General features: G+C 45.5%; 1 protein-coding gene across 1 annotated transcript; it reads left to right on the forward strand.

The window, feature by feature from the left end:
- Positions 1–1450: 1450 nt before the first annotated feature.
- Positions 1451–17283, forward strand: ambp (alpha-1-microglobulin/bikunin precursor). Its single transcript, XM_028808709.2, has 10 exons — positions 1451–1659; positions 5353–5495; positions 5936–6015; positions 6256–6369; positions 7330–7431; positions 7973–8016; positions 10308–10383; positions 11415–11582; positions 13333–13506; positions 17066–17283. The coding sequence occupies exons 1-10, from the start codon at positions 1549–1551 to the stop codon at positions 17095–17097; spliced, it is 1044 nt and encodes a 347-aa protein (XP_028664542.1). The 5' UTR covers positions 1451–1548; the 3' UTR covers positions 17098–17283.
- The last annotated feature ends 4846 nt before the right edge of the window (positions 17284–22129 follow it).

Consider the following 22129-nt stretch of genomic DNA (forward strand, 5'->3'; position numbering starts at 1 on the left):
AGTGTGACTAGTAGCCACTAGGGGGCCTCATAGGCTTGTGGCACAACAGAATGCAGTCATTAGTAGGGGTGTCGTTTCACTAGTAGCCACTAGGGGGACTCATAGGCTGGCGGCACATTAGAATGCAGCAGTTAGTAGAGGTGTAGTGTCACTGGCAGCCACTAGAGGGCCTCATTGGTTGGTGGCACTTTAAATTTACTGGACACATGAGCCTCACCAGAGACGCTGCTGCCACCTAGACTACTAGAATCTAACTAGTAACTAGATGAAAGCTGAAGTTTTCCTTGCAATCCATCGACACCCCTTGACCCCTTTTGTCCACTTTGCCTAATGGAGGGGCTTTTCAAACCATCACATGGGCTTTTACGTCTCTATTGCCAGACCCTGTTGGGTTTGCTCTCAGTCAAGTGCCATCTTGGACCCTTGTGATCCCTCCTGTTTCCTTGGTCTTTTGTGTCCAAGTGGTTGGTTATGGTGGTCACATCCTGCTGGTCAGGTGGTACTTGAAATTATAATTTTAGGCCATTGGTGGCTCCTAGTGTCTCCTTGGGGTCCTCAGTCAGCCCCTTAGGTTGGTCACTGCTGTACAATTTCTCTTCTGGTTGCCTGGTGCCTGAGGTTTTTCAGGTGGCATTGTATGTCCCCTCAGACGTCCACCTTCTATTTTGTTCTTCTTCCTCATGATCTACGTCACTCACACAGTATGGTGGGCAGCTCTCTTGGGGGGTCCCCGGGCACCACTCACTCTGGGCTTTACCTTCATCCCCTCCCCTTCTCTCACCATGTTTACAGTGATCTTCATGAGTTTCCTAAGCAGCTCAAGGCCGAGTCCATCAGCCTGACCCCTTGGCCCCCCCATCACGCTGTGCCCTTTGTCCAGTGTTTGTTTTTTGATAAGCAGATTGACAGCCAGAGACTGAAAACAGAGGCGTTCAAACAAACATCAGATAGACCTGAGAGACTGAAGGGTACAAGTGGGTGCCACAGCACACCAGCAGAGGGTATCAGGCTTCAATGGAGTGAGGGGGCATTGGTGAGGGTCCCACTGCATTATCTGCCCCTCAAGATCTCAGTCACTCTCTGACTTTTATAGAGTGTTTGAGTCAGAGCCACAAATTACACCCCCCATTACCCACCCAGGTGCCCTAAAGCCTTGAGCACAGAGATCTGCTGTAGACAAACAGGCAAACTTAACATGCCCACCCACCGGTCATCAGTGTCCCCAGCCCCTGGCCAATAGGATCAGATCTACATAGAGACCGAGTCACAGCCACACATTACAATCCCCCCCAATTTCAGGTCAGGTGCTCTAACAGCTTGGGCACAGAGGTCGGCTATGGACAAGCAAGCCGGCCAATCAAGACACCCATCCCACTCCCCCTATGGGTCACCAGTGTGCCCAGGCCCCGCCCCTAAAGATAAGTTCGGCCTCTGTTTACCAGCGCGGGATTGGTGCCCAGGGGGTCAGTGTCCCACCGAGGTGACTGGAAGTCAGGCTCACTCCAACTCTACCTCAGTGACCGAGAAGCAGAACGAGCGCTTGACACCATGGGCCACCACTTGGGCTTCATCCTGCTGCTTTTTGTACCCCACATCCTTGGAGAGGTGGTGAGACCGGACCCTGCTGTTCAGGTGCAGGAGAACTTCGACCTGGACAAGGTAACCACTGGCCACCGGTGACCGTCCTCCTCTTGAATGTGAGGGGATCTCAGGGGCTGGCAGAGCCCCCTGAACTCGCACTCAAGGGGGCACCCTACATTAAGAGAGGAGGGTAGGTGGGCTGTCAAAGGCAGCAGCCTTTTTTATAGCGCCTTTCATTATTTTAGCAGAGCAGGAGGTGCTGAACGTGTGACCTCTGAGAAAAGAATGAAAGAATAAGCTTGAGAGGACACAAGGCGCCTAGCTAGGGGGGGCGTCTCTGAACCCTCTATCTTGTCTAGTCGTCCTCGGGCATCTTATATAGTGCCTTTCATGGTTCGTATTATATGAGATGATGGGTGCGTCCTCGAAGAGCGCCGTTTAGGGGTTGGCGTCTCATCCTAACAGCACCTGGCATGAGGCAGGAGGTCACCCCGGACGCCCCCCCCAAGGACAGATGATCACTCACCGCTCATTATGGGATGTTGTTTCATTCTAATCTTCCTCGCCTTTGTAATTCAGAGACCCCGAAAGGCGCACTGACGGTGAATGTGAAGGAGGCGACCATCAGCAGGTCGTGGGGGGGATCTCAGGAGTCAGAAGGGGGGTTTCGGAAATCCGGCTGTGCTTTTGGAACATCTCGTGCAGAGAGAATATGCGACAGTGAAGACCAAGCGGGTCAAGTCCGGTCCGATGGGCGCCAAAGGGGCTTCATCAGGACAGACGGACACACAGAATGGGGACATAAAGAGCTTGGCGGGATACGCGACAACCCGCAGATTGGTGGGCTGCAGTGAAGGGGGCACAGCAAAAAAAAGGGGGGGGGGGGGGCTACTAACAAGGCGATAAAAAGTCGAAATTCGCGTAATCCCCCGAATTCGTAACAAATGTCATGAGGTACAAATGCACAAGAAACAAGAAATGCGGCGTCAGATATTTCCTTAGAGGCCCTTAGAGGGTCAAAAGTCAAAAACAATGTCGCTTTCTTATCACTGACGTTGAAATAGTCAAAAGCGACAACCCACGTGCTTTGGTTTGCATTGTGTCACTTTGAACCTTCTGGGGGTGGCGCTTAAAGGGCGACGACCACCGGTAACGAAACAAATCTCAAAAATAGGATCGTGATCGGCCACCTGGAAACAACTGAAAACGAGCCTCCACATGCCGACGTTACCGGTCCTCGTTTTAAAAAAAGGACTCACTTTGACCCCTCGCGTCTCATTAGGGGGGTCGGCTGACGTCGCCCGCACAACTTCAAGTCCTTCAGATCGCCTGCTGCTTTACTCTTTAGTATTAGGGGGGCATTTCCTGCGCAAAATATAGTGCCTTAAAAATGAGGGGTTTTCAGGTCTAGTGGGGCCAAAATTGACCAAACTACTCAACATCTTGCATAGCTGGGGAATGGGGGGGGGGGGGGGGGGGGGGGGCATGTGCTGAAAAAAAAACAAACTGACGCCACTTCACAGCGTTCAGAAGGAATTCTTAAAAACATAAAATAAATAAATAAATAGGAATAGAAAATCCCACACATTAAAAGAACCGACACGCTTGAAATATGCAATGGCGCGACCGGAAGCAACAGGACAGGAAAACAAGACAAAGGCGACAGAGAAAGACGACAAAGAAACTCGCACGGCAGCCGCGGAGCAGAAAGGCCGTTAAAACCGGCGGCGGATAGAAAAGAACCGTAAAGTGCAAAAAAAAAAAGATCAAAGAAAATGAAATGTAGTAATCTGACATATTCCGGTAAGCGAGATAAAAGGGGAGAAGGCGAGGGTGGGCGTAAAACTGGAAAGGGGGACCCGAGTACAAAATAAATTTAAAAAAAAACACGCCGGCTCGCGGAGAACCAGCGTGCTATAAATCCTGGAACTTTAATGGCACTGTATGGTTCTGCAGAGGATTGTGTGGTTCCTCGTAGCTCCTTTGCTTCATCAAACACCATTTCATTCTGGGAAGAGCTCTTTATATTTGTGAAGTTGGTTCTTTGTGCTTTGAAAAATTTCCTAAAAAAATAAATGTTTAATGCATGGTGAGCTACCTAGCAAGACATAACAGTTCCAGAAGGAGGAGGAGGAGGAGGTTGAGAGCATGCGCTGAGAGCGCGTCGCAGCACCCACCACACGACAAACCACCTATTGGGACCCGAATGTAACGGGCGACACCTCAGCACCACACTGGGACAGTGTGAGGTTTTTTTTTTTTTTTTTACGGTGGCTGTAGTGCCAGTCCTGCCACCAACCCCTAGGTTTTCCTGTAAGTTGGAGGACCTGCTTGCAGGGCTGAATGCAGAAAAGCGTCACACCCAGGAATCCTGAAAAATATCCACTGGCATTGTAAGCAGCGAGCGTCCTATTAAGGTCAGGAGCCATTGAGTGTTTCACAGATCTGTTACCGTCCAGTAATGGCCATTGACTGTGCTGAGCCTGTCATGGATCAAATACACGAAAGGTTCTTTCACCTTCACGTGGAGGGGTCTTTAGGGAACAAAAGCTGGGTCGCCTATGGCATTGCTCTGAAGGACCACCCTGGCACCTTCATCGTTAAGAGTGTTGGTACAGTGATGGGGCGTAGGACTCTGAATCAGCATGATGGATCCATGAGGCAGCAACACTATCTATCTATCTATCTATCTATCTATCTATCTATCTATCTATCTATCTATCTATCTATCTATCTATCTATCTATCTATCTATCTATCTATCATTTCCTCACAGTGGCGCAGTGATAGTGCTGCTGCTTTGCAGTAAGGAGACTGTGGAAGATTGTGGGTTTGCTTCCCGGTTCCTCCCTGTGTGGATAGCACTTTCAGTACTGAGAAAAACGATATATAAATGTAATGAATTATTATGTAATGCCTTTCTATTATATAGTGCCTTTCTATCTATCTATCTATCTATCTATCTATCTATCTATCTATCTATCTATCTATCTATCTATCTATCTATCTATCTATCTATCTATCTATCTATCTTATATAGTGCCTTTCTATCTATCTTATATAGTGCCTTTCTATCTATCTATCTATTATGTAATACCTTTCTATTAGATAGATAGATAGATAGATAGATAGAAAGGCACTATATAAGATAGATAGATAGAAAGGCACTATATAATAGAAAGGCATTACATAATAGATACATAGATATGAAAGGCACTCTATATCTATCTATCTATCTATCTATCTATCTATCTATCTATCTATCTATCTATCTATCTATCTATCTATCTATTATGTAATGCCTTTCTGTTATATAGTGCCTTTCACATCTATCTATCTAATAGAAAGGCATTACATAATAGATAGATAGATAGATAGATAGATAGATAGATAGATAGATAGATAGATAGATAGATATGAAAGCACTATCTATCTATCTATCTATCTATCTATCTATCTATCTATCTATCTATCTATCTATCTATCTATCTACTCACAGTTCTGTAAGCTGCAGCCCTCCTGAGGATTTCCTTTATTATAACCTTGTGCTGCCCTCTAGTGGCTGCGCCTTATTATAATTTTATTGCGCCCTCTGGCGGATGTTCGCTCAATGTTACGAATCCGGCCGAACGCTTGAATTTGTACTGCAGTTCTTGTGTAAAGGCTTTGGTGGCTGTCGCTGCTCATGTAAATGAAGATCCATTGGCGTGTATTTATCTCCTCACCCTGCGCCTAGTGCCAGTTTTCAGTGCTGTTCTTCTGCTCGTTGCAGTTTCTGGGCAGGTGGTACTCCATCGCCATAGCCAGCACTTTCTCCTGGCGCTTGTCTCAGACGAGGGAGCTGTTGATGGACACTATCAGACTGAGTCGCGCTGCAGCGGAGGACGGCGTCACGATGACTTGGACGACCCAGAGGTGAGCTGACCGTAGCCTGGTTGGGCATCTGTCATTGTCATTGTCACTGTCGCTCACTCACTCACTCACTCACTCACTTACCCAAGACACACGACCAGCCAACACAAGCACACACAGAACTTATCGAGTGACTTGCAGAGTCCACCCTCAGAAAATGCAAAAAAGTAAAAACATAAATAAAACAAAAAACAAAGTCCAAACGTTATGGGCGCCCATAAATGAGGGCTGCAGGATTTCTAGGTTTCAATTCGGCCTCCATAACTTTTCTCAGCGCAGCACTTGCATTTGCTCAGAGCCTTTAATGAATGGGCCCCATGTTGTTTTATGATGTGATTCTGTGCAGTGGGGGTCCGGGCAGGTTGAATGAGCCCATACTGTGTCGATATAGCGCCCTGACTAAGGTGTTCCCTGACGTTCTGCATTTTGCTCCCCTCATTCAGAAGTGGCCAGTGCATCCAGACGACATCGGACCTGGGCCAGAGAGGAAGGCCGGGCCACTGGATATACCGCTGCCAGCGCTGTGAGTAGGCACCGTCTCCTGGTAAAATGCTGCTGGGCGCTATATGAAAAAGAACCTGACTCTAGATAGTCTTCAATCGATGGATGTGAGAAGTCATAAAAATTATTTATTTCTGATATGTGATGCTGTGACCCAGCAAAGGGCTGAGTGGACCCTAGGCAGAGGCTGAGTTAGCGTGTAAGGCGCTATATTGGGTAAGAACTTTTTTTTAATGATGGCTACCTGGCTCTGCTTTCTCAGCTCACGGATCGGAAACGGACGCCTATGTGGTGCACACGAACTACGAGGAATACGCCGTCATACTGCTGCTGAAGGAGCACAAGGGCGTGATGACCAGGACGGCCATTCTGTACGGTAAGTGAAGCTTCCGCTAACGCTCCCTTCGGCCCATCACGGTTTGGATTTCCACTGGCTTGAAGTTAGGGTTATGTCCGAATTAGATACACCGGAGTCTTCCGAAAATAAGGAGCCACGACTGGAGAGAAACGGCGAAGGGCTGTCGAGAGCAAACCCAAAGCAAATCGTGCGCGTCCATTGTTTCGAGGAGACCTCCATGTCCCACCTGTGCGCGCTCCCGGTTAGCTGAGACGCGCAAATGAGTCGGCGCTCCCACTTTCTTAGACACGAGGACGAGCTCAGCACTCGGGCACCCTAACCCCGCAGCCCCCCCACAGCTGACAGACCTTTAAGGTTCACGACTCGATATATTTATAGAATACGCGGTGCCAGACTTGACCCAGAAATAAAAGACTCTTACGTGTTGGATCAACGGATTTAGAAAATGGATTTACAGATGGATGTTTTAATAAGAACCAAAGCAGACGCTGACCTTGATGGCTTTGTCACAAAATTCCATCGATGTTCTGAATCAGCCATTCCCGACGTCAGTGACAGCCACTCGGAGTTTGGGACTTCGCATTGGAAGCGCGATAAACGACGCGACTTGTGCTGCGCGTGCACGTCAATGCCGGCAGCTCTGAAACTCCGTCAACGTCTCGTTGTGTCTTTTCAGATGCTTTGTCAATGAAACTGTGACGGAAAGGCGCTATATAAAGTACGGAGTGATACTCAGCGACTTATTCTAATAGCGCTTTCATTTCAAACACCTGCTGCTACTCTTCCATAATATGACCTTTTGATTCATGAGTTGCAGAAGGTGAACCAGCCAGGATGGATTAGAATACGCTATTATGGGATGGAGGGTTGGGTGGCGGAGGACGAGGATTCATTGAAAGAACCAAAGAGCTCTGCCAGGTCACAAGGACGAGGGTCGGTATCCAAAATCATCCGCCTGGTTTGTGTCTCCCCCTGCAGGTCGGGAGCAGGAACTTCGGCCCAGTCTCATGTCTGATTTCAAGCAATTTGCAAAGGAGCAGGGGGTCGCAGAAGAGTCCATAATCCTCCTCCCTGCAAGCGGTGGGTCTTTCTTTTTTATTTTTCTATCTTATTTTTGAACAACACAAGGTGTCTTTTCAGGGATCAATAAAATGATATCTATCTATCTATCTATCTATCTATCTATCTATCTATCTATCTATCTATCTATCTATCTATCTATCTATCTATCTATCTATCTATTATGTAATGTCTTTCTATTATATAGTGCCTTTCACATCTATCTATCTATCTATCTATCTATCTATCTATCTATCTATCTATCTATCTATTATATAGTGCCTTTCACATATCTATCTATCTATCTATCTATCTATCTATCTATCTATCTATCTATCTATCTATATAGCGCCTTTCACATCTATCTATCTATCTATCTATCTATCTATCTATCTATCTATCTATCTATCTATCTATCTATCTATCTATCTATATAGCGCCTTTCATCTATCTATCTATATAGCGCCTTTCACATCTATCTATCTATCTATCTATCTATCTATCTATCTATCTATCTATCTATCTATCCCCCCCACTGAGCAGCGCTTGTGTTTCCTGACAGATGAGTGTGTGCCAGGAGAGACCCGCCCGATGCGCAGGCAGGTGGTGAGTTTTCTGTTCAGTTCTTTCCTAACATCCCTGTTTGTTCTGCCAAGGTGAAAGTGTCACAGCAAAAAGGCAATGACTTAAATGACGAGGAGGATCTGAATCAGAGATGTTGTCAACCAAATAACAAAAACGGGCCAAAAGCAGGGAGTCAGTTTTGCCAAAGCCAAAGACTTTGGCACCAAAATGGCAATAAGAACCCATAAACCTCTTATACAGCAGCCCTCACAGCTATGTATCTCTTATATAGTGCCTTTCATGTCCCTCATTCATTACAATTAGCACATGCAAGCACACTCTGTTCAGGTGACCACATGGACTCTTTAAACCTTAACAACCCAAAGTCATCCAACTTGGCTCTCCAGATGCAAGTCCAGCAGCATAGAAATGAAGACTAATAATGAAGAAGCCATTTATCCTCCTCACAGAGGCTTCTGTCTTCCCTAAACACCGACACATTCCAGGGGCCCAATATTCCTTGTAATTCAGCACTGAAAGGGTTAAGTGAGGGTGACACAGTGAGGCAGCGGTGGGATCTGAGTTCAGACAGCTCAAAATGTGACCTCAGTGAGGATGTGATGGGCACGGCGGGCTGAGGATTTGGGTGGGATTGATGCCTCAGAGGCCACATGCCATCCTGCTCAGTCAGGAGCTGTCGTGTTTTCTTCATTTGTGGTCATCGTGTGTTAGAAAGGAGCTACAAACGAACGTCTCACACACTGATGCAGATGCCAGGCTGTCACACCCATGGACTGAGGACACTTTAACTGCTCCTCACGTCTTCTTTGACCGTCACTCACAGCCTGATCACAACATTTAAAAGTAAAATCAAGCCTGGTACAGCGCCACCTACTGGGGTCTTCAAGCATTGCCATTTTATGCGAAATGAAATGAAAAATAAAATCAAATGTTACAGTATAAGGCATCTTTGAACAAAGTCACTAAACAGCATGTTTTTAAATTAAAAGGCAAAGAGGAGGTCATAGTAATATTTTATATTTATATTTATTTTATAATATAAATACCAAGTCATGGGTAGTTGCATCTTCTTCTGTTGTGTCGTCATTCTCCCTAAGAAAGGCGTTATAAACTGAGGTCTTTGATGAAGATGTAAATGCCCTCCTGTCAGAGTCCCGGACTTCTGACACCTTACTATTCATCAGATTTTGTTGGACCCCCCAGTCCCCATCTAATTATCTCTCATAAAAGTAGAAAATAAAACAAAAACCATATAGTGCCTGCTGTGTCACGGGACATACCAGCCATCCATTATCCAACCTGCTATATCCTAACTACAAGGTTAAGGGGATCTGCTGGAGCCAATCCCAGCCCACACAGGGTGCAAGGCAGGAAACAAACCCCGGGCAGGGTGCCAGCCCACCGCAGGGCACATACACACACACACTTGGCACAATGTAGGATCGCCAATTCACCTAACCTGCATGTCTTTGGACTGTGGGAGGAAACCCACGCAGACACGGGGAGAACATGCAAACTCCACGCAGGGAGGACCTGGGAAGCGAACCCAAGTCTCCTAACTGCGAGGCAGTAGCGCTACCCACTGTGCCACTGTGACGCCCACACACCAGCCAATGTCATTTAATTCCAAATGAAAAGATCGTAAGAAGCAAGCGTTATGGCATCTTTCCCTGCAGTCACTTCACAGTATGATTTTTTTTTTCTCTAAGAAAAACAAAAGGTAAAGAAAAACTTGTGGTCATATAATTTTATAGCGCCTTTCATCATTAATACCTCATTATATAGTTTTTGTCCTTTGCTGTTTTATGCTTTGTGACCGTCCACACCATGAAAGGTGCTATAAATTAAAATCATTATGGGGGACACACAGGTGCAAACGCCAGCCTGGCACTAAACATCACATCTTCTAGGACCGCCAGTCTAAAACACAAAGACAATTCAAAGCTGACATAGCGCCTCCTACTGGAAATGTCAAGCAATGCCATCTGATAAATAAAAGGAGAAGATCAGTCAGAATCAGACCTTACTGGTGCTTTTCACTGCAATATGAGAAGTTAATAAGTAAAGACCCTGTGGTCATATTATATAGTGCCTTTCATTGTCATGAGCAGTTGTGTCCTCTGCTTTTGTTGTTTAATGCTTTGTAAGAAAGGCGCTATAAACTAAAAACTTGTTGACTAAGTAAATAATGCTGGAGCTGACATTTGAGGCACAAGGGGACACTTCCAGAGATAAAGATGCCAGGGGAGCGGGTGATGTGCCACTTGATTGGCAGAGCCCACCGTCACCTGCTGCTTCTTCTTATCACGCAGAGGCGGAGGAGGAACACGGAGCCAACGGAGGAGCCTCAGGGATCAGGTGACACTATGGAATTTTTCCAAAATGAAGGTGAGTTTTCCAGCTCGGTCCTTCTGTACAGGACACTTTCAAAAGAGTTTTTATTTGATATAGCGCCTTTCTGGAGTGATCTCTTTCCCTGAGCTACTAACACATGGACTTTTTTTCACACTTGGTGCCTCGGGAGGTCTTTGTGGTGTGCCATCTGCCGGTGGTCTAGTGATGTTGGGTCTCCAAGTCTCTTAGGGCCGAGGACTGCATTAGACTGTAAAGCAGAGACCCTGTTCAAGTGAGAAGAGACATGCAGGATCTTGCTTTGTTTAAACACCAAGTCACTTCTTCATCTTCATATTCTTCATCTTCTTCTTCATCATCATCATCTTCTTCTTCTTCTTCTTCTATATGGCCCCTCAGCTCTCAGGCACTAACTAATACAAATCAAGATTTTCACTCCCAAACTTGACTGGGCTGTACTCTAAATGCCTTGAGTATAGGAATGGCGCTATATAAATACAATTTATTATTATTATTATTATTATTATTATTATTATTATTTTTAGTAGTAGAAGTAGTAGTAATTTTTTATCATTATTATTATTATCTGCGGTGGGTTGGCACCCTGCCCGGGATTGGTTCCTGCCTTGTGCCCTGTGTTGGCTGGGATTGGCTCCAGCAGACCCCCATGATCCTGTGTTCGGATTCAGCGGGTTGGAAAATGGATGGATGGATGGATATTATTATTATTATTATTAATCATTTTTATCATTATTATTATTATTATTATTATTATTAGTGTAACAGAGCAAGTTGTTAAAGACAAGAAGATATGGAAGAAGAACGACTAAACTGTAGAATTCTGCCCTCTGCTGGTCATTTAGTGTACTGCACCCAGCCCTTTATGGCTTCCTGCTGTTCCTGCAGTCGCAGCGTTGAACTGTTGAGAAGTGCCGGCTGACTGGCTGCAGATCGCCGCTGAGATTTTCATGTCTCTTTGAATGACCTTTTCATTTAAATTCTAATAGAATTCCAACGGTAGCGAGACGTTTCATTTTGAATTTGCTCTCCCCGCCCTCCTCATGCAGACTCTTGCAAGCTCCCCCAAGACCACGGGCCCTGCTACGGCAACGAGATCAGGTACTTCTACAACTCGAGCCTCATGCTGTGCCAGCAGTTCACTTATGGCGGCTGCCTTGGGAACAGCAACAGGTTCCTGAGCGAGAAGGACTGCTTGCAGAGATGCCGGACGGAAGGTAAGAGTGGAGACCACCATCACCTGGCTGACCACACACACACACACACACGCACACATACACTCTGCTCACCACCTACAGGCCTACCAAGTCAGTCTTTATTCTCCACCATCGTTCCCTCAACTGGCCCCAAATGGATCAATCAGTTAGTGGCTCACCCCCCGCCCCCGCACACCTCCGACAGATCCCCCAACTCAACCATGACGGGTCACCAACTGCGTCATATATTCCAGAAAAAACGTGAAGATCATCACATCCTTGACTGGCCAACCATGGATCAGTCAGTCGGTGGAGACCACCATTCCTTAGCTGACCACACACACAGACACACACAGTTTCTTCAAATAGCACTGACAGACCCTCAGATTTTATTTTGATGGTTTACCACCTGTTGTAAATACTCTCAGAAGACCTAATGATCATTATCCCAAATTTTGGGCTCCCATGGAGCAATCAATGAGTGGAGACCACCATTTTCTCACAAACACACACACACACACCTACAACCCCTCTCCCCCACAAACTTCCTTGACAGTTCATCTACTGGACCCACCTTCTCCATTGGCTCACCATCATCATCCCCTCTATTGGCCCACCATGAAACACACACACACACACACACACTCACTATCCCTGGACACCACCTGCAGACCTCCAGACTCTCCCAAGAGGACGTGAAGATCATTACCCCTCACACTGCGCCTCCAAAGGGTCAGTCAGTTGGTGGAGACCACCGTTCCTTAGCTGACCACACTCACACATTCACACACACACACAATCTTCTGATACCACCCACAGGATACCCAAATATACCTTGGGGGCTAAACAACCGCTTTAGATAATCGAAGGGGACCTAAACAATCCCTCCGATAGCCATTATAACTCCCTCTACTGTCCCACATTGGACCAATTTGTCAATGGAGACCACCAATCCCCACCTGACCACATACACACACACACACAATCTGTCTGGACACCACTTATATGCCCCCCATCTCTACCTTAATGGTCCACCAACTGCTTCAGATATTCCAGGAGGACCTTAACATCATCTCCCCCTCAACTAGTCCCACATGCGGAGACCACCATTCTTGGCTGACTAAACACACACAATCCTCTGATACCACCTGGAGATCCCCAAATCTAGATTGACGGCCCACCAAACTGATGATCATGACCGCCCTGCATTGCACCCATATATTTATAATATTTAGCCCCCTTTTCCAGCATCCACCAGCACGGGGCACACCAGGTGACAAACTGCCAGGTAAAAGCCAGCTGAGGAGTACAACAGAAACACAAGCTGTGTGGCCCCAGCGTGGGGTCTCCAGACCAAGATGTAGTGCCACCTTGTGCCTTCCAGTCAGGTCAGTGATGTTACTAGGATGTCATCCTGAGGGGCATTTAAATAAATATGAATGGCAACCAAATGTCAAAATAAGGAAAAACTTTACTGATTTGTCATTGGGTCTACAGAGGACTCTTATTGGTGGACACTGATTAATAGCCACGCCCCTAAAGCAGCTCATTGTCCACACCACACACAGGCTCAGTTGTATACATGCCGCCCACACGCCCCCTGAATGTCATATGTAGCTCATTGGCAGTCCCTTGAGTCTAATGAAAGACCACTAGGAACTGTCCACAATCTGCACACCACACCCCACAAGGATCAGTGATGGGTATCTCATGGTGCACCTGGTGCCATCTTCTGACTGTTCACACACACATCTCCTTGCTCCTCCTACAGCTGCCTGCAGGCTGCCCATCGTGACTGGCACATGCAACTCCCCCACCAACTTGTGGGCCTTCGATTCCCAGAAGGGCAAATGCGTTTCCTTCAAATACAGCGGCTGCAAGGGCAACGGCAACAAGTTCTACAGCCAGAAGGAGTGCGAGGAGTTCTGTGGCATCCAGAAGGAAGGTGAGGCTGCAGATGGCACTTGAGATTCAGGGATGCTGTGATGAATTTGGGGGGGGAGGGAGGATGGTGGAGGGGGTACCCCTGGGACATAATACAAGCTGTGTGGGTCACTCAACCAGGATGGCGCTGACGCCAGTCAATGTAATGCTGCAGAACGCACTTCCATATTTCTTAGTAGCCTACAATTACGTGAGCACCTCTAACTCTGGAGATAAGCGTAGTAGGCAGGAAGCAGTTGAACCTCAGCCTGAAGCCCTTGACTCCCCGATGATGGAGCCACAGGCTAATTACTGATCTTCAGGTGTTTGCTTTCTTAGATGTTAGTGAGAGACCTTGAGAAGTTCCTCAACCCTGGAGATCACACAGCGGTCCTCAGACTCCCTAATTACAGAAATCACACAGTGACCCCAGGACTCTCCAGTGGTATATAATCCTCATGGTCCTTATTGATGAAGATCACAAGCCCTGCAGACATCTGTGGGTGTCCTCTTTGGCAGAGATCACTGAGGGGCGCCATCACTTAACACAGATCACCAAGTTATCCTTGTATCCTCCCTTTGGTGGACATCAAAGAATTATTCTCAGGGTCTCCACTGTAAGGCTTTATGACTTGATCCTGAGGCTCCTTAATGATAGAGAGGGATCACCAAAAAACCCATCGCTTGTGAAGATCTCAATGTGATTCTCAGAATTCCGAAGGACTGACCTCTCATGGACCTCTGAAAGAATATCACACTCAGAGGTCCCAGGGTGATCCTCGAACCCTGCAATGGTAGAGAGAACAGGCCGATCCTCCGACATTCTCTTTGTGAGAGATCATGGACTTCCAGAGCTCTGTCAATGGAGTGGCCTTTAAGAATCCATCACCCATGGAGATCCCAGAGTGATTCTTGGACTCCTAACGGTGGAGACAGCAGGTAAATCTTTAGATATTCAGAGGCATCTAGACGTCCATCGCTCTTGGAGATAACCCTGGAGTCCTCAGACTCCTTAACAGCAGAAATCACAAAGTGATCCTCAGATGTTTGCTTTGAAAGGGAGCAGACAGAAATCCTCAGGATCTCCCCTGGTGGAGTTGGTGATTTGAGCCTTAGACTCCTTCATGATAGACAAAGAGACATCTTAGAGCTCATCATAAAGTGACCCTCAGGCTGCCTATTGATGGAACACTCAGCAGAAGGTCCTCAGATTTTTCCCACTAGTGGAGATCAGATTTTGTGACGTGATCCTCAGACTCCTTGATGACAGATTTAACAAAGGGGCTTTTTGGAGCACATCACAAAGTGATCCTCAGACTCGCTAAAGATGAAGATCTCAGACTCCTTAATGACCGAGATAACACAGACACCTCTTACAGTCCGTCATTCTTTTAAATCAAAGAGTGACCCTCCAATCCTCAGTGGAAGACGAAAATGGTACATATTTAGGTGACCCCTTTGATAGAGATTATTGGAACAGCCCATCAATCATCAGTAGTAGAAGGTGATCCTCAGGTATTTCCACCAATGGAGATCAAAGAGTGACTCTCAGACCCCTCAACAATAAATCCAGTGTTGTGATCTTTAGACTCTCTAACAATAAAGATACCAAAAAGACCTCAGGGAGCCCATCACTCTTGGAGATCACTAACAGATCTCTAAAAGTCAACTACTTCTGGAGATCACTAAAATATCTTCTGACTCTATAAGGATAACGATCTGAAAGGAACTTCTTGGAGATCCATCATCTTGGATGTCAAAGACCGCCACTGAGACTCCTTAGTGGGAGAGGCAAAGAGCAGGTCTTCGGTTGATCCCTTTGAGAGAGAATCACTTATTGAACTCCTCAACTGACTGTCAGGTGTTTCCTTTGGTGGTGATCAGAGAATGACCCTTAGGATCTCTACTGGTAGAATTCACAATGTGGTTCTCAGGTTGCTTCCTTAATGATGAAGATCAACAAGGTGAACTTTGGTGGTCTCTTTGGTAGAGATCACTGATGGAGCTGGGAAAATCCATCCCTAATTTGAGATCACAAAGTGACCCTCAGATGTTCCCTTTGGTGGGGACCAGAGAACGACCCTTCTTTTGAAGAATTTATGACGTAATCCTCTGACTCCTTAATTAAAGAGGTAACAAAGAGGCTTGTTGGAGGCCATCACTCCTGGAGGTCACAGAGTGATCCTCTAACTCCTCATGGTAGTGGTAAAGGGCATACCTTTAGATGTTCCCTTTGCTAGAGCCCATCACTCACTGATGTCAGAAAGTGACATTCAGGTGTCCTCACTTGTGGAGTTTAAAGATCAGTCCTCATAATTCCCAGACTCCTCTATGCTATAGATCATAAGGTCATAACTGGACATCCTACTAGAACAAACCCCCATCCTGATAGTGATCACTGAGGGACCCGTGCAACTCCATCACTTATGAAGATCTCAAAGTGATCTTCAGTTATTTCCTTTTGATGGAAATCCATAGAATGGTCCTGAGGAACTTCTCATTAGCTGATGTCAAAACTCTTAGCATGACCACCAGACTGTCCTCTCATATGCAGAACTAGATGACTAAACCAAAATGGATTCCTCACTTATAATCATTGAGACCTCAAGACGTTCATCACTTTGGGACTCACTTAGGGACAATCTGATTCCCTAATGATAAGACCAGAGAGTGAAATCTGGGAGCCCACCATTCTTTGATATCACAAAGTAATCCCCAGAGTCCTCAGTGATATGGAGTGCATTCCTATCTCTAGGCATTTTCTTACTGAATGGTCATCAACAGGCTGGAAATCCCAAGGTAACCCCGGAGAGCCCATCACTCTTGGAGATCCCAAAATGATCCTCCAGATCCTCAATGGTGAAAGTGACAGGCCAGACTTGTCACATTCTGATGGTGCAGATCACTCTTTTAAACACTCTTTAAACTGTTGGGACTCTCCTGCTAGAGCGCCCCCCTAGTGGCCCCAGGCTACCTGTCCACTACACAGTTGTGTTAAGTGGTCTCCTCACTGTCAGGTGTTGGCTCGAGGAACTCAAAGGTTGATTCCCGTTGCCCTCATTTGTGTGTTCCAAGGTTTTAATAAAAATAACTTGGGGATACTATCCATCAAAAAGTTTTTCTGGAGATTGAACTTAAGTTGTCTCCCCACCTGAGTTCACACTGTCAAGGACATCATGTACAGACTATCAGACTCCACATGTATCAATACTTGGACTGTCCACTGGGGGAGACCCCAAAGACTCTCCCCACATGATACGTCCGGGCTGATCCTGACCAGTCTGTAAATGACGTGAGGTCATGGAGTGCATCAGAGAGATCCTCAGAATTTATAACTTTGATGGTCACGTTGTCGGTGAAAATGGCAGAGTGACCCTCAGGTGTTCAAGTTACAGATACACCCTTGTATGTCCTCAGAGGAGGAGGAGGAAGACGAGAGCATGGGCACAAGGTGTGCTGTGATGTGTGAGCAAGGGCAGTGAAGGGAGTGTGAGGAGTGACCAAGACTGTGATGAATACCATGATTTAGGTGTGAGGGGGGGTCATGCAAAGATCAAGAGTGATCAGTTTCTCTTCTGCAGGAGAAGAAGGTTTGCTGAACTTATCCAGCTAGCAAATGAAATCTGAAGGAAGTCAGCTGGCCTGGAGCTACAGGGTGGGCCCTGCCACCTGAGGATTTGGAGATTGTTCTTTAAATGTCAATTAACCATTTGTAATTTAAGTTGGATGATGATTGAACCATAGCCTTGGACGTGTGACCATGGAGAACCTGAAATAAAAACCTATCCCTAGATGTGAACCTGGTGGTCGTCTTTATTTGAATGTGTCAGAGTCAGTCCTAATGAAACACTGAAGGGACCACCTGAGTAAGATGTACTGATGAATGTCCCTGTGAGGGCATCTAAACCACCTGCACCGTGTCACATCCTGACTGTTCGTGGCAGATAACATCTACAGGTGTAGAGCACTGCTGTTTGTGCCAGGGGTGCCTTCAGTAGGGGGTCTAAGAGGGTATCGAGGCCTGCATGGGTATTGTAATACCAACCAGTGACCAGACTGAAATACTCCAAAAGTTGAAAATGTGTCTGTTGTCAAATGAAGGACAAACGCCACAAAAAAGATTTGGGGTAACCACCCCGTGAAATGGAAGTTTGGTTCACAAACAGAGCAGTGAAATCTTTACAGAACTGAGTCCAATTAGGAAAGACAAAATGGTGGCTTTAAAGTCAAGCAGAGGAAGTGAGGTCATTAGGGTCGGAACCGGAAGTGACATCGTCAGTCCTGGAACCGGAGGTGACATCATCAGTCCTGGAACCGGAAGTGACATCATCAGCCCTGGAACCGGAAGTGGCATCACCGGGCCTGGAACTGCAAGTGACATCATCAGTCCTGGAACCGGAAGTGACATCATCAGTCCTGGAACCGGAAGTGGCATCATCGGAGCCAGGAGAAAATTTTTCGTAACTGGTCTGCAGTACAAAGAGAGAAAGGGATGATGCACTCTGCCACCTCCTGGCTCAGAGTGGAATTACCCTCATTCAAGCCCTTTAGCTGCCTCCCATGTGCATGTGTGTGACACTGTCCATGTCTTGCTGTCCACGTGGAGCACACCTGCATATTCTAAAAGAGGACATTTTCTACATTTAATCTAAAATTAGGTTTCTGAAGCCACCGAAACACCTCCAAGAGCTGGAATGAGTCCCACTGGCCCTTCAATGGAGACAATGGACCCCCGTCATTGGGCAGCTACTTGCGAAGCTCCACTGAGGCCTGACATATCTAAGCCTCAGGTATCAGGGCAAAAGAAAGTGGTGAGAAACAAAGAGACAACATATAATGAGAGAAGGGACATGAAAAAACGGCTGTGTGAAAAAGTAAATGCCCCCTCATTCATTTCAATGCTTCTGGAATTCGGGACACAACCATCAATCATTCCGACCTGACCAAGTCCACAGATTTAATTAATGTAAGCATAGGGGTCAAAAAAAAACATTTTTCTTTCTTATTATTCAATCAAGAAAGCAGGAATCAGCAAGCAGAAGTGTGAAAAAGTAAGTGCACCCTGACAACTTGATGTTGAAGTGCACTCACCTTGGTAGACAAATGAACCTTTGGTGGACTGGGCATTGTGGTCACTTCAGGCCGAAGGAAAAAATTAAAAACAGGCATCTTCAGTAATCTTAGAGCAGAAGTTGGTGCTGCTCATCAGTCTGAGGAGTCATATGAGACCACTTTGAAGGCTGGCACGTGGCAGTGAGAAGGGTTCATCACAAAATGAAGTCATCAAGGCAGGAGTGGGCACCCCAGCCAAATATCAGAGCACATGATGTTAAGAGAAATCATAAAAAAGCTACTGTCAGCTTGGTAGCCATTATTATGGTGGTCCTGAAGGTCAACAGGAAGAAAATTAACGTAAGTGGTGTGAGCAAAATATGACAGGTGACAGCATTAGGAGGTGACGCAAAAAAACTTGGACTTTACAGACAATGGTGGAAATGGAATGTACGAAAATGAAATCACATTCTGGGGACCGCATACCCTCTGCCTTTGGGAAAAGGAGTTTGTGTGGACTTCACAGGCTTATGTCAGGTGGTCACCAGCCACTTTGTAAATGACGACAATAAGACAATGCTTTTACAATAGGAGCACATGGCAGGTGAAGTGACTTGCTCAGGGTCACATGGTGTCAGGATCTGAGCTCAGATGCTCGGCCTTAACCGCTGCGCCGCACCACCTGTCCAGGGTCATCCCTGTGTGAAGTCTGCATGTTCTCTGGGTGCTTCACCTTCTGTGCAGGGTATGTGAGATGTTGGTGTTGAACTGGTCCTGGTGTGGGTGTACTGATGTTCACCCTGTGATCATGCTGCTGCTCCTGCCTTATTCCCTGTGCATTCTGGGATGGCTCCAGCTCCTCCACACCCCCTGCTCAGGATAAAGCAGGTTTAGGGAATGGGAAGATGGATATCATGTAGCGTGCAATGTCACTGAAAATAATAAATGAAGAAATAATTCAATCTGTATAGGTCTGTCCACCTGACACATGATTACTCACAAGCCACTGGAGCTAATCTTGGTCTTGGTTTTGATTGAAGGCTCGTGTTCTTGATACATTCTGGTGAGACAAAAACATTTTGGTAACAGCAACCTGGCAAACCGTCGACAGTCATGTGTAGATCTCTGCCGACAAAGTGACAGGCAAACAAAGTGATATGGCAGGAAGTAAAAGAAGAGTGGCAACATCTGCTGAGCATCAAGCAAATCACATCAGCTAATGACATGATGAAGACCAAAACAAGACAAAGGAATGGAGAAGAAAAAGAAGAGCAGAGCCATCTGCTGTGCATCAGATGTGTGATACAGAAAGCAAGAACAACAAAGATGGAGCAATGCATGGAGCTGGAGGTCCACATGTTTCACAAGTAAATGCATAAAGAAATAAGCAAGAAGAGGCCTATTGAATTATTTATTCTCACATTCATCCATCGAGTTTCTTAACCCACTTATTAGTCCCGGGGAAGCTGGAGCCAAATCAAGCAGGCACTGGCGCATGTCATTTAATGATTAGTCATTTGTCACCACATGTCAATATACATTTATTTATTTACCGTGGGGTGTACAAACTTTTGCACATGGCAGTAAGATGATGCTGTTACTCCGGAAGAGGCTTTGAAGACTCAATATTTATGTGAAAAACAGACAGAAATAAGAAAACGAGTGATAAAAAAGGGACCAGATCATTTTAATACATGGTGAAAGACGCTATATAAATTTTGAAAAGTGTCTGTTTTCTGAAAAATTAAATGCTCATAAATCCTATGCTGGACTGAGACATCCACTGCAGGGTGGGTGAGAGTAAAACGGACAGGGCAGCTGATTGTGCCGAGCGATTATTGAGAGAAAGAAAATGTAAATATTGAATACTGAAGAGTGAAATTATTACAATAAAGACATGATTAATGTAAGAGACTCCTACAAGAAAGTTTAACTAACGGGACGCCCCCCCATCCTGTCCTCTTCACACGCAATCACAATGTGGCCAGCAGGTGGCGCCATTGGATCGGCGTGCTGACGGAGCGCCTCAGAGGCAAAGCAGCAAGGCTCGTGCATGGAGTGAGGGCGACGCTGAGCTCCGAGTTTAGTTCTGTCCACTTTCTCACCCCCCTGCTGCCCCCCGACGTCGCTGACAAGCTGTGTGATGTCCTCCTCAGCCTGCACGTCCTTCCAGTCATAAGTTAGGTCAGGTAGACTTTGATTATACCAGGGGGAAGTTTGTTTGCAGCCGGAAAGTGAAGAACAGCAGCGGCATTGATGGAGCGATAGAAGATTTAAGAGACAAGGTGTTAGAGTACCAGAACCACGGGGTGAGAAAATATCAGCCAAACAATTGGCATAAAAACCACTCAAAGTGAAGATCTGTGTGCATGACGTCATACAGGACACCCACCGAGGAGAAGAATTAGAAGAAAACTCAAAATTGAAAAAAGGAAGGCCAGTGAATGTCAGTTAACATCCATTTGTGCTGAACGCGGGGCAAGCAATCGATGGGATTCATGGACATGATGACGACTTCCGCAGATCTCCCGCTGGGGACAAATAAAGTTCGATCTGTTTATTATATAGTGCCGTATATAATCATATTATAATAATAATAACAATAATACTTTATCTACAGTATATATAGTGCCTTTCTAACCCAGCCACAGGGGATGCACAAACCAGTGTGTTTCTTCAGGTGGTCCCAAGCCTGGATAAATTGGGAGGGTTACGTCAGGAAAGGCATCTCATGTAAAATTTAGCCAGATCAATATGCGGAAAACAATACAGATTTCCATACCGGATCAGTCGAGTCCCGGGTTAACAATGGCCGCCACCAGTACTGTTAGCCAATAGATAGATAGATAGATAGATAGATAGATAGATAGATAGATAGATAGATAGATAGATAGATAGATAGATGTAAGGCACTATATGATAGATAGATAGATAGATAGATAGATAGATAGATAGATAGATAGATAGATAGATAGATAGATAGATAGATAGATAGATGTAAGGCACTATATGATAGATAGATAGATAGATAGATAGATAGATAGATAGATAGATAGATAGATAGATAGATAGATAGATAGATAGATAGATAGATAGATAGATAGATGTAAGGCACTATATGATAGATAGATAGATAGATAGATAGATAGATAGATAGATAGATAGATAGATAGATAGATAGATAGATAGATAGATAGATAGATAGATATTCATTTTAGTATAGTCGGCAGGATCATAACATTTCATAGATAGATAGATAGATAGATAGATAGATAGATAGATAGATAGATAGATAGATAGATAGATAGATAGATAGATATTCATTTTAGTATAGTCGGCAGGATCATAACATTACATAGATAGATAGGTAGATAGATAGATAGATAGATAGATAGATAGATAGATAGATAGATAGATAGATAGATAGATAGATAGATAGATAGATAGATAGATAGATACTTTATTAATCGCAAGGGGAAATTCCCATACTCCAGCAGCAGCATACTGATAAAGAACAATATTAAATTAAAGAGTGATAACAATGCAGGTATACAGACAGAATATATGGTGATAGGGTGCTGGCAGAAATTGGG

This window comes from Erpetoichthys calabaricus, chromosome 9 (assembly GCF_900747795.2).
Source record: "Erpetoichthys calabaricus chromosome 9, fErpCal1.3, whole genome shotgun sequence".
Lineage (NCBI taxonomy): Eukaryota > Metazoa > Chordata > Cladistia > Polypteriformes > Polypteridae > Erpetoichthys > Erpetoichthys calabaricus.